We start from the raw sequence: 13,832 nt of genomic DNA, 5'->3' as shown, positions 1-13,832 counted from the left end.
GGACTTGTGAGAGAAGATCCAGACACCTGAGAAATCCAGCCAACAGAATGGGCAACAGTATTTTTACAGAGCCATGTTTGATCCTCAACACAACACTGTTGACCCGTGACTGGGGTAGGCACTTTTCACTGGATAGACACCCATTTCCCCGTGTGGATCACACTTCCCCGTGTGGATCACACTGCAAATGGGAGCGGACAGAAAGAACACTTCTGAAGAGCTGGCTTTGGCATCAACAGGGCACTAAAGAGAAAATTCTTCTCCTAAAAATCAACAGTGGATCAAAACTGTAAAATCACGGACAGACATGACCACTTGGTAACATTCATGGCTTCCTCTGTCCTGAGATCTCAGGCAGAATCAGAACAGAACAGAGCCTGACACCCATGCTGGAAACAGTGACCAGGACATCACTCACTGATGTCATCTCTACCAGAAGGGAGCAGATTCAGGGAGTGCACATCAGTTAGCTCCGCTTGTCATTACCACTCTCAACACAATAGAATCCATGAAGTCCAAGCTTTAATGGTGGTTCACCGTGACTCAGAGATCCAAGTGGGAAGTGTTACACCACAAAGGAAAAAAAAAAATCCCTTCATGTCTTAGGAGCCTCTCCAGTCAGGCTTCATGGGGAAGGTAGCTCCAGTGGTGAGTTCAAAACCTAGCCGTCAGCATAGGAGAGAAAACTAGCTCTCCATGAAAACGCTGGTGTGCATATCCCATTCAAGGATGAACGGTCTAGATGACATCTCATTGTAGCTGTACTAGGGCAGAAAGGATAGGAAGGAGACACACGCCAAAGCCAAGATACTGGCGATGGCGGCTCTAAGGCAAGAGAGGTAGAGTAACGTTTTCCTCTGCTGCTTTTCTGTAGTGTCCCAACTTTTTCTGAACATAAAGCTCTAATTGAAAAACAGCGATCAATGCCCAAAGCCCAGCTCAAAATTAGATTCATATATATCTACTCCCTTGATTAGTCAGGCCCATGCTAGCAAGCGATAGAGATTTCTGTTTAAGATGGGTGTGGTACCTAGCTCCTATAGTTATACCTAGCACTTGGGGTCTCACTATCAGTTTGAGGCTAGCCTGGGCTATATAGTGAATATTGATGCCAGCCTGAGACATGAAAAAGAGTAAAGCTCTGTCTCAGACAGAGGGGGAAGAAGTTCTGTTTGCCCCCTAAGCACACTCCCTTCCAAGCCAGCTATGGTGGCACACACCCAGGGAAGTGGCCCGCCCACCAAGGCAGAGTCAGGTGCTCAGCTCCTTTCACCCAATCGTGTTCCTGCACACCCATCAATATTTTTATCCCTATACCTAGGGATGTTAGCAGAGGCCCTAGGGAATAAGTCCTTTTCTTGATAAAAAGAAATGGTTCTTCCCTGACCTTTGAGAGAAGGGCCCTTGGGACAAACTAAACCTTGCATCTAAAACCCCTTTCCTACAGCCATCTTACTAACGTAATCATTTATTACTTTACATGTACACATTTTTTGCCTGTCTGTGTGTATATGGGTACCATATGCATGCTCCGTGCCCTTAGAAGAGGGCATCAGATCCTCTGGGGCTGGAGTTATAGCTTGTGAGCTCCATGAGCATGCTGGGAAGCATGTCTGGGTCCTATGGGAGAGCAACATGTGTTCTTAACTGCTGAACCAACTCTCCAGCCCCAGGCAACCCTTCCAGGTGAAGGCAAGCACCTTCCCCGGGGTCATCATCAGGACATTTATATGGTGTAGAACATACAAGAGCATCCCCATGCCTGGTAAGATGAACCAGAAACAAGGCAAGTTTGATTTTGCCCTCTGAAAAATTCTAGACTCAAAAACCAAAGGACTCGGCAGAAGTTCTGGTCCATGAGCCTCTAGGTTGCCATAAACATTTAACTCAAAATCATTTTAAATTTATTTTAAGCTACAGTAAAACAACATATACAATCATTCAAAACCAAGTATTTCTGCCAATCAAATGACTATGTGTTTGCTACCTGGGAGATTTAGCAAATGCTATAAATTTAATAAAAGACAACTTTTATTAAAAGTTTCACACATTCATGTTCTATAAATACTTGTGACTATAAACAAGAAATAGCCCAGCAAGTTACTTCTAAAACGTCAAAGCCACAAAAGCAGAATGAAGTCTATTCATTTAAAAACTCTAAGTCCAGTTTCCACTTGGACCCTGTGAAGGTTCTAAACTGAGTACGAGTTCCTGAAAGTGCCAGAACCAGCCAGCTCCTTCAGACTCAGGACACCACTCAGAACAGGGTTCCAACTCCAATCCCCTGAGCGCTGTCCCACCCCCGACAATGGAATGTCAGAAAGCAGAAGGTGCCTGAGTTACAAACATCCCTGAGATACCCCGCTCCACCTCATATTCCTGAAGATAGCCCAGTAAAGAAGTATGATGCAGGTGAGAGACATTCATGTCAGAGTCTGCCTCTTCTTACCTGTGACCCCCAGCCAGCCAATCAGAGTGGAGTGACTGCCCACCATCAAGAAGAGCAAAGTGCTCTGAGAAACCAGTTAGCACCAGGCATTATAAACATAAAAGCTGGAGACCCACACCCCAGGGAGGCTACATCCCCAGGAAGCCCACATCCCAGGAGGCCCACATCCCAGGGAAGTTACATCCCTCAGGAAGTGCACATCCCCTAAAAACAGCAGAGAAATGGGATCAGAGTCTTGGAGGTAAGGACATACTGAAAGCTTCCCATAAGAAAAGCTTCCGAAAGCTTCCCAGAGCTTCCCAGTCAAACCCCCAGAGCTGCCTCTGGGATCGCAGTGAGGCCTTACTCTCACAGGGGTCACATGGCAAGCAGAGGGGGCTGTGTGTGGAATCTTCACACCAGAAGGATTCTCTGCAGGCCTGAGGCTGCTGCACTCTGGAAGAGCAGAAATGGTGTCAATATTTAATGTGTGCTTAAACTGGAGTGTAGTTTTTGGCATAGAGGGTGTTACTGGCTTTGCCCTCTGAAGCTGAGGCTCCATCTCTCAGCAGAAGGATCCACAAGCACGTGGAGAACCTGGGAAATCTAAGAGGTTCGAGGAGTGACAAGCCACCTGCCTTAGTCACAGCCCCCATGTGTGTTTTGCCCACTTGGTTTTGTCGAAGGACGGCTTCTGCCAGCAAAAGGAAAAGTTCTGGAACCTTCCATCACAAAATGAGAAGGTCTTGAATCTCAGGGAGCTGAGTCCTGTGTAATGGGAGAGTCTGGAAATGGTGCGATCTACAGCAAGCCACCTTCTCCAGCAAGAAGCTTAGGGCTGCCCTAGGTCTCCCAAAAATCTACTATGTCAATGTCAGTCAGTATGGACATAACCCAGCAGGCCCGTGTGCCTGGAAAGGATACTGAGGAAGACACATGTCCCTGAACCCTCCATTTCCCAACCCCGGGGAAGTCAGGCACGGTGGTCCAGTTAGATCACAAAGGAGCAGAATTTTAAACACCCACACCACACCCACTCCTCAACGCCCTTGGCCACCTTTCCTAGCAAACGAAGCCCAGCGCATGTTTAGAAGTAAGAAGGGAAGTAAGTAGAGAAGCCGGTCACTGCCTTGCCGTCACGTGATCTTGACTGGTGACTTCTTGTGGGCACACAGGAGGGACACATAGGGGACACCGATAAAAGCCCATTTCTCGCTGGGCCAGAATCTGATGACGGGACCTTGTTCAGGAATCTCTGAGGCAGCATCAAAGTAGGCGAAGCACACGCAACCCAGGTACGCCGCAAGGCAGATGAGGATATGCCTGAAAGAGAGGGGAGAGGGGAGTCAGGCACAGTGCTTCTCCCTGGGGCCACCCATCCTCCTTTGCTGTCCCTTTCATCCCGAGGACCAGGGGAAAGGATGAGATAGCCAGCAACACCAGAAGGGGTGTGATAAACCTTGAGCATTTGAACCTGTCCTAGTATTCAAAACAGTCCTATTGAATCGGCATGGTAGCTCAGGTCTGTAACCCTAGCACTCCAGGAGGCCGACTCAAGAGGAGTGTCACAAGGACAAGACTAAATTGTGAGTTCAAAGCCAGCCAGAGCCACAATTCAAAATAAAACAAAATAAAATAAAATCCTACTAAATAACTGGACAAAAAACCTCTATCTCAAAAAAAAGAAAAAAGAAACAAAACAAAAATCAATCAATCAAACAAAACAAAAAGAAAAGACAAAGGAGAAAAGAAAAAAAAAAAGAAAGTCTTTTAAAGGGAAATAGATCCTTTCTTATAATAAATGTGGCCTGGAGAGATGGCTCAGTGGTTAAGAGCACTAACTGATCTACCAGAGGTCCTGAGTTCTATTCCCGGCAACCACATGGTGGCTCACAACCATCTGTAATGAGATCTGACGCCCTTCTTCTGGAGTGTTTGAAGACAGCTCCAGTGTACTCATATAAAATAAATTAATCTTTTAAAAACTAACTAAATAAATGTAAAATATTAGTTACTTTAAAATATTTAAAATATAATCTTAAAATGGTTTACTTTGTGTGTGTGTGTGTGTGTGTGTGTGTGTGTGTGTGTGTGTGTGTGTTCTGTATGGAGTATATAGAGATCTGTTCAGTACTTGCAGAAGCCACCAGAGGGCTCAGGGTCCCCTGGAATGAGTGTCGCAGGTGATTTTGACCCACTCAACCTGAGTGCTGGAACTGCACTACAATCCTCTATAAGAGCAGCAAGTGCTCTTAACTGCTGAGCCATCTCTCCAGCACTGATACTTATAATATATATTCCAAAAACTATATTTTTATAAACTTTGACGGAAGAGGCTTGTCTAAGATTGACACAGAAATCAGTCAAGAAAAACCAGACACATGTGATAATTCATACACAAATGAATACAGCACAAAAAATATTCACCTGCTTAAAAAATAAAAATAAAAAAGAAACTATCTGTCTGATGTGATAAAGACCTGAAACTTATAGCACCCAAAATATTAATTGCTATAAATGTTGTGTGAGCTTTGCTTTTAAAACGGGGTTGGATGAAGAACAGGAAGGAAGGTAGTAGAGAGAGACCTGGCCTCCAAGGATAACCACAAGCTGGACTCGCACACGTGGTGCCTCTATAAGAGGTTCCTTATGCTTTGAAAACCTCTTCATCCTGGGTACAGTGCCACACCTTTAATTCCAGCACTTGGGAGGCAAAGGCAGTTGGATCTCTGTGAATTTGGGGCCACCCCTGGTCTACAATCAAGTTCCAGGATAGCCAGAGCTACATAGTGAGAGCCTGTCTCAAAATAACTATCAGCCGGGCAGTGATGGCGCATGCCTTTAATCCCAGCACTTGGGAGGCAGAGGCAGGCGGATTTCTGAGTTCGAGGCCAGCCTGGGCTATAGAGTGAGTTCCAGGACAGCCAAGGCTACACAGAGAAACCCTGTCTCGAAAAAAACAAAAACAAAAACAAAAACAAAAAAAGAAAAACAAACAAACAAACAAATAAACAAAAAACAATTATCAACTGAGTAGTTAATTAAAATTTGTATTACGGACATCAGAAGGTACACTTTGAAAGAGGAAACAAATTCACAGAGATCCAACTGCCTTTGCCTCCCAAGTGCAAATTGTAAAGACTACAATTAAATTACATCCTAAAGCCACCATTCAGATTATGTTTTTAAAGATATCCAGTGGCACTGTCTTTAAAGACATAAAAAATAAGAATATATATTTCCCCCTATCAGGTTAGCAAAGCTTTAAAGCAGTTAATAACTCCTGCATGCGTGAGCATGTGGGCCGATCATCCTAGCAGAATTCAGTAAAGCAATCAAAGAGCTGGGCTAGAAGCGACACTTGCCTAGCATCCATGATGGCCAGCGCTGCCAACACAAACAAAGCAAAGTCTGTTATGGTGGCACCTGTCTGTAATTCCAGACTTGGGACTTCAGAGTGACTGTGAGGCCAACCTGGGATATGTAAAACTCTCACACAGGAAATAGACAGCTAGGCATAGGAGCACATGCCTTTCATCTTAGCACTTGGGAAGCTCGGCAGGCAGCTAGCTCTCTGTGGATCTGAGCCACCCTGGTGTGCACAGTGAGTTCTAGGCCAACTGGTACTACATAGTGAGATTGTATTTTAAAACAACACACACACACACACACACACACACACACACACACGAATACTAAGACAGATAAGGTCAAATAAGGCCTCACTCTAATCCAGGTTGCCCACCTGTTTGTGATTCCTCTGACTCAGCCTCCCAAGTACTAAGATTATGACCCTGTCCTAGTACTCTCAGTGTATGCAGTGCTAGGAATCAAATCCCTATGCTAGGCAGGCACTCTGCCAACTAAAGCAAATCCCCAGCCTACGATCTTATAGCCTCGAAGTCTTAGAAAAATGTGTTGCTATCTTACAATTTATATTACAATTTAGCCTATGAAGATTAGAATCAATATATATGTTTTTACAGATTATGCACAAAAGTGAAAAATTAGAAATGACAGAATATGGAGATCAGGAGATGGTTTAGTGAAAAAAAAATAATCTCTTGTTCTGCAAACAAGACCAGAGTGCAAATGCCCAGTGGAAAGCGGAGTATTCCTGCAATCCTAACACTGTAGGACAGCTAGACAGATCTTAAGAGCTTGTTGGATAGCCAGCCTAGCTGAAAAGACAAGTTTCTGGTTCAATAAGAGACCCTATCTCGAAGGCAAGAAAGCAGAAAGCAGTGGAGGAGAATAACAGATTCCTGCTGTGGTTTTCCCATGCACGGACGTGTTCATGCATTCATATGTATTCATATGTATGCAACACACCTACATTTGTACACACAACAACTTGATACTTATTAATAGACAGATTGGCTAAGTGAATTATAAAGCATCTATATAATGAAGCATATATTTAATAATATATAATTATATACAATAATGTATATATATCTTTAATTATATATTTTATATCACATATTATATATGTTATATTATCTATTATATCATGTGATTATATTTATATCATTATAGTATATTATATATCATATATTATTATAATATCTTATATTATAATATTAAATGTTATATAATATTAAATATTAAATAATTAAATATAATGTTATATATTATATTGTTATATTATAAATAATATATTACTATATAGGTATATAAGTATAATATAATAATTATATATAATATTGTATATATAATAATATATATCTTTAACCCACAAGCATTTATATAAAGAGTGATGCCCAGCAGAGTGGGAGGATGAGCAATGGAGCTGCCTAGCATGCATGAAGCCCTAGGTTCAATCCTCAGTTGGGTCATAAACCCAGAGTGGTGCTATATACCTAGAATCTCAGTACTTAACAGATGGAGGTAGGAAGGTCAGGAGGTCAAGGCTATCCTCATCTGCTTCTAGCCCAGTTCTTTGATTCCTTTGAACTCTGTTAGGATGATCGGCCCACATGCTCACACACGCAGGAGTTATTTACTGTTTTAAAGCTTTGCTAACCTGAGAGGGGGGAAGCTAGCCTGGGCTACATAAGATACCACTGTCTTAAAGGAGAGGGGAGGGCATGATCTAGATATAGTTATCTAACATTTTAATACTGCAATAGAATATCATCATCTACAAACATGTTTGGTCATGTTCATAACTGTCCTGTGTGGCATGTGGGCGTGATATGGGACTGGGGACATGCCTGACAGGAGTTTGGCCTAAGACTAGAACAAGTTTGCATCACATATAGGAGGGTGCCATTGTAGTTTTCTAGAAACAGAATAATTCACAGGTGCATGGCTGTAGATCAATGGAAGAGGTAAAGTTTTTTATTATTGTTGGGTTTTGGCTTTGGAGTTTGTCTTTTTTTTTTCAGAATTATTTATTTCTGAGTATGAATACACTGTAGCTGTCTTCAGACACACTAGAAGAGGGCATCAGATCTCATTACAGATGGTTGTGAGCCACCATGTGGTTGCTGGGAATTGAACTCAGGACCTCTAGAAGAGCAGTCTGTATACTCTTAACCGCTGAGCCATCTCTCCAGCCCTTGTTTTGTTCTGAGATGTTGTTTAACTATGTAGTGCTAGCTGGCCTAGAAGTCAGTATGTAGACCTGGTTAGCTTCTAATTCATAGATGCCAGCCTGCCTCCACCTCCTAAATGTGCTACTAAAGGTGTGTGCCATCATACCTGGCTCTTCTTTTCTTCTTCATTTTTCATTAGCAATAAAGGAGAAAAAAATATTTGTTTCAGGAAATGTGTATGTACACTATAAAATCTGCAAAGACATACTACAGGTTGTTAATTATCTTTCTTGGAGGAGTAGAATGATAAGAGCCATTTTCTATATGTCTTTGTTGTTTAAAACTGTTATTCAAAAATCACTTCATGGGGCTGGAGAGATAGCTAAATGGCTGGAAGCACTTGCTGGTCTTATAAAGAACTAGAGTTTGATTCCCAGCACCGACATGGTGGCTCACATCTGGCTGTAACTCTAGTTCTAGAGGCTCCAACTCCTTCTTCTGGCCTCCTCATGTACTGCATGAATATGATACACATACACACTTGCAGTCAAAACTCTCATGTACATTTAAAATTAAAGTTAAAAAATTAGTTCATGAATCTGACAAAATGCCTAGGTGGGTAAAGGTATTTGCCTCCAGGTCTGAGGATGTGTATGTATGTACACACACACACACACACACACACACACACACACATACACATACACACACACACAGACACACACACACACACACACACACACACACACAGACACACACAGACACACACATACACACACACAGACACACACACACAGACACACACACAGACACACACACACACAGACACACACACACACACAGACACACACACACAGACACACACAGACACACACATACACACACACATACACACACACACATACATACACACACACATACACACACACATACATACACACACACATACACACACATACACACACACAGACACAGACACACACACACACACTGACACACACACACAGACACACACATACATACACACACACACACACAGACACACACACATGCTCACACAGGCTACAGCAAGCATGCACCAAACACCCACCCTACATGAACAAAATCACACCATAATGAGGAAGAAAAGACATTTCAACCTTGAACAACAAAGCAGATACCATGAGTGAGTACCTCAGTTTGTGCCACTTTGTTTGATCTGGTCCTTTGAATGTGGTCCTAGAAGCCTCCAAAATTTAACATTTCCCACAAATGAAGTCTCACAGTAAATCCACCCAAATTTGACAAGGGCCGTACCTACACTTGTGTTCTTTACTGAGTGTCAAATTTTCTCTTAACCCTCCTACTTAAAAGTCTATAAACTCCAGTTCTGTATGTACACTCAAGCTGAAGTCCATTTGGGTAAAGAATCTCCTGTTTGGTGTGTGTGTGTGTGTGTGTGTGTGTGTGTGTGCCTGAGTGCATGTGTGTGTGTGTGAAGGATCTCACTGTGTAGTCCACACTAACCTGAATCTTACAGTAAGCTTCTCACCTCAGCCTCTCAGGGGCTGGGATGGCAGGTGTGAGCCACCATGCCTAGTTCACACTGGGATCTGTATGGCTTGCTCCCAAGGTGACTCTGGATGAACAAAGCCCTATAGAATTTCCCCTTAGGATGCTGTTAATCTACCAAGACATGAGACAACCATTTATCTTGCTCCCTGCCACCTTTTGTATTTAGCAGTTGTGAGTACAGAGACAGAAACACTGCCTAGTCCAGGTTTGAAGCTGAAGCAGATTCTTGGAAGAAAGCTACTCCCCTAACCCCACCATCTCCCTTTTTTGCTAGAGTTTGAGGGCAAGGGCTGCAAGCTGGGCAGGCCCTCTACCACTGAGCTAGCTACCCCTCTCCACCCCTCCCTTGCTTCCTTCCCTTCCTAAGTGCAGATTCTGTATGTGATTTTTGTAGCCTCCACTTTCTTCCCTTTGAACTTTAGAGCCATTCCCAGGCTTCCCAAAATATAGATACTCTTATTCCCTCGAGATCAAACAGTGTGAGTGATGTTCAACAACAGACTTCAGTCCCCTAGGCTTTATCTGTAGCTGTAAAAAGGATAGGTGTGACTGTCCCTAGATGACCTGCAGAGTCCAAGCTTTCACCAGGCATCTGGGGCCTTGAGGGCGTGGTTCCAGCTGAGAACCGGCCTGTCCTCACAGCACAGAGGCCCCAGCTCCCCTTCCCCCACCACCCTTCCAGACCCGGGAGCTCAGGTTGCGGACTTGGTTTTCAGGCTCCTGTGCAGCCTAACAACTAGGTCTTTGGGAGGGTTTGTTCTGACTAAACCAGCTCCCTGGAGCCAATTTCACACTCTGCTTTTGTTTCTAAAATGTGTGACGTAGACGAGGAAGGGAAAGAAGAGGGATCGGCTCTGTGCCCCTCCCCTGAACCCACCAGTGATCCTGGCACTTAGCCCTGCATCGAATGATGACGCTAACGTCAACGCCAGCGCTGCAGGAGCACCCCAGGACAGAAGCACCCCGGGGCAGGAGCATTCCAGGGCAGAAGCACCCCAGGGCAGACCAGGGCTTACCACACACAGTGCAGGTAGGGGAAGTGAAAAGAGGACAGCAGCTCACAGAAGGCTCGGTCGCTGATCCAGCAGAAGAGAGCAAGAGTCCACCAGAGGCCAGAGAAGAGCCCCAGCTTAAACACACGCACATTGTCACACCTGCAAGGGAGAAGGAGAGGACGTCAGGTCGGGTCTCCTCGGAGGCGTTTGCTGGCTACCTCCCCTGGGTCTTCAAAGTTTCTCATCTGCTCCAGCTCCGAGACACTGGCCTCATACTGAAGACAGCCTCATAGATGTAAATGTCACATGTATGCACGTGGCTCGATAACCTTCTCCACACAGGCCTGGCCTCTGACTCCAGATACATAGAACTGAGAGGTTAAAATTTTCAAATTGTACTGTGGGAACTTAGCCATTAGTTGAACTCAGTGGGAGACCGGCTCCCAGAACCTAAAAACAATGGGAGGCCAGTTCCCAAGAACCCAGAAACAAGGGAACCAAGACGACTTGACAACCTGGCCCAAAACAATTGCCAGGTGGCTAGCCCACCCCTGGACCCTAGCACGAGCCAGCACCAATTAGAAACGACCCCGTACCTTTCCCTTACCCCAGTCTTCCCTTTTGCCCCAGCAACTGCATAGGAATAAAACGCTGCCTAAGACCTTGCTCGGGGCCAGACTCCTCTACCCCTGCGAGGGATATGAGTCTCGCCCCAGCTAGCTGGAATAAAAAGCCTCTTGCAGATTGCATCAGATTGCATCAAGTCCATGTCTTGGTGGTGTGTGGGGTCGTCGCTCCTGGGATTTGAGTGTGGGGGTCCCTCCAGGAATCTCATAGAACCACCTACCATCTTGAAAGGGTATTCTGATGTCTAATGCAGATACAAAACATAGAAGTTCATCTTCCCTCCTGCCTACAGACTCCACATCCAGTTTCTTAGCTCTTCCTTCAAAATCCACCCCAAACCTGCCCTCTGGTCATAGGGGTCCATACCCTCCCTAACACACTCTCACCTTTGACCTTGTGGTCAACTGGCAATGCTCTGCTCTGAGGCTTTAATGAGAGAGACAGAGACAGAGACAGAGAGACAGAGAACACTACAGCATTCAGAGTGGCCACAAGGCCCCATGTGTGAGCTCCCCCGCCTTTTATTTATTTATGTATTTTTTTGTTTGTTTTTGTTTTTTTGGGGGGGGTCATTTTCTCTCCATACTTTGGCCTTTACTATCTTTGTTCACACTATGGTAGACATACTGTTCCTCTGACACCCCAGGTCTTAGCATGAATGGGCCCTACAGGCTTCCTACTTTTTGCTTTGCCTCTGACTGGAGTGTTCTGCCCTCACATAGCCATGTACTTTATTTGTCTTCAAGGGTTTGCTCAGCATCACCGGGGGAGCCTGTGTTGGTGTGAATGAGACCGGCTCATTGAATGATCCCTTGGTCCCCAGTTGGTGTTGTTAGGGAAGCTCAGAAGGTGCGGCCTTGTTAGAGTTAAGAATGTCTCTGGAGGCGGGCTTTGATAGTTGGAGTCTGCACTCCCTGCTTCCTGTGAACTCTGACCTTTCCACCAAGCTTCCTGCCATGGCAACAATGGATCCTTTATGCCTTAGAACTGTAAGCCCCACCATACCATTCCTTCCATAAGTTGCCTTGGCTTTTCACACACTGACAGTATAGACCCTATTGCTAAAGACAATACATATATGACTCACAGAACACAGAGAAGTTAAGCTGGTGCCTACCTAGAGCCTCACTCCTATGACCAGTACTCATTAGTACTGGAGGTTCTCTGCATGCTAGAGAGATAAACACCAAGCCAATTACAAACCCTTCAATTGCGGAGTCTGGCGTGGCCGGATAGAGCCAGCAGGCATGAGTCTCGTCGATGGCTGCTGTGGGCAGAAGGCTTGTTGGTATAATAACACACATATTTTCACGTCCTCCAAGGAATGTCCTCCCTGTTAATGACTCTATGATAATTGGAGACAGCATGAGTGTGGGAGGTGAAGGTGTGGCTAATGTCTCAGCAAAATGGTAAACGCTGGGACCTTCAGGACAGCTCTTAAGGCTGTGGAAAAGAACTCTAAAAACATGAGTTTGAAAATATATAATTTATCAACTATGCATAGATATAAGGGAAGGATGCAATATGAACTGTGTGAGGCGATTCACGGATCTAGAATAACAGAGGCAGCTGCACTATAAGCCAACTGTCAGAAAAATGCAAAGGACAGAGATAAAGAGATTAGGGAGTAATGATCCCAAGACAAGATTCCACCCAGCTAAGTGTTTTTAATTTATGCTTACACATGCAGGCAGATTCCTGAGTTCAGGGTCAGCCTGGGACAGAACTAATTTAAGTCTAGGTGAGGTCAGAAGGGTAAGGTCCCACCCAGCTAAATTTTCAAAGGCAGACAGATCTCTGAATTCCTTTGTAAAGTTAAAGAAAAAAGAAGGGGGAAAAAAAAAAAGGTACTTGCTGTCCTCTTTGTAAGAGTCAAGGGACTAAGGTCCCAGGATGGTGATCCACAGGATAATCAAAAGGGAGCCTGGAATAAATAATTGAGTTAATATGTAAATTAAAGCCTGGGCTTTTGGTCTACCTGAGATGAGCTAGCAGGAAGCAATCGGAGTTCTTTAGAATGTTCTCTAGCAAGAGCTGAGCTATCTGGAGAGCGAAAAGAGCTCTTCAAGAATTTTTTTCTACAGGGTTTCTGATTTTGGTCCGGAAATCAATGGAGAGAGAACACAGCTCTTTTAGAATCCTTCCTAGTAGGATTCCTTGGTCAGAAACCCCAAGAATTACTTAGAGAGAGAACACAGCTCTTTTAGAATGTCTTTCTAGCGGCTGTCCAGAGAAGGCTGTCTGGAATTCTTTTAGAATTTTTTTGGCTTTCTGATTTTGGTAAGAAACCCCAAGAATTACTTTTGGAATTTTTCTAACAGGATTTCTGACTTGGTTGGAAGATCCAAGAATTTTTTTTTTTTTTTTTATAGCAGCTTTTCGGAGGTCAGAAAAGCCATGACCTACCCAGAGGTCTTTTAGAATTTTTACTAGCATAAAGAGCTGTCTCAGCAGAAAGTTAGCTATCTCAGCCAGAGAGCTTTTAGAATAGCAAGAAAAAAAAGCTGTCTAGAGTTGTAGTGGGTTGACCTGATGCTACTGGTATTATAATGCTAAGTGTGGGCCACCAAGACCTGGAGTCTGTGTGTAGCCCTGACCCCAAGTTAGTTCTGATTGGTGAATAAAGACACAGACAGCTAATAGCTGGGTAGAAGCAACAGAGGTGTGGCTTAGGTTTCCCAGGCTTGG

The 13,832-nt window shown here is 44.3% G+C and overlaps 1 protein-coding gene across 1 annotated transcript in view; it reads right to left on the bottom strand.

Moving 5' to 3' along the window:
* Positions 1-1,504: 1,504 nt before the first annotated feature.
* The window catches only part of Acer2 (alkaline ceramidase 2), a 48,085-nt gene continuing 35,757 nt past the window's right edge, over positions 1,505-13,832 (bottom strand). The window contains exons 5-6 of the mRNA XM_031377812.1: positions 10,539-10,676; positions 1,505-3,751 (exon numbers count right to left, since the gene is read on the bottom strand). Coding sequence (XP_031233672.1) covers positions 3,565-3,751; positions 10,539-10,676 — 325 coding nt within the window. The 3' untranslated portion in view covers positions 1,505-3,564. The remainder of the gene's footprint in view (positions 3,752-10,538; positions 10,677-13,832) is intronic.

This window comes from Mastomys coucha, unplaced genomic scaffold, assembly GCF_008632895.1.
Source record: "Mastomys coucha isolate ucsf_1 unplaced genomic scaffold, UCSF_Mcou_1 pScaffold18, whole genome shotgun sequence".
Classification (NCBI taxonomy): Eukaryota; Metazoa; Chordata; class Mammalia; order Rodentia; family Muridae; genus Mastomys; species Mastomys coucha.
Note: the sequence above shows the minus strand (reverse complement) of the source record. Positions and strands in the feature narration are given on the sequence as shown.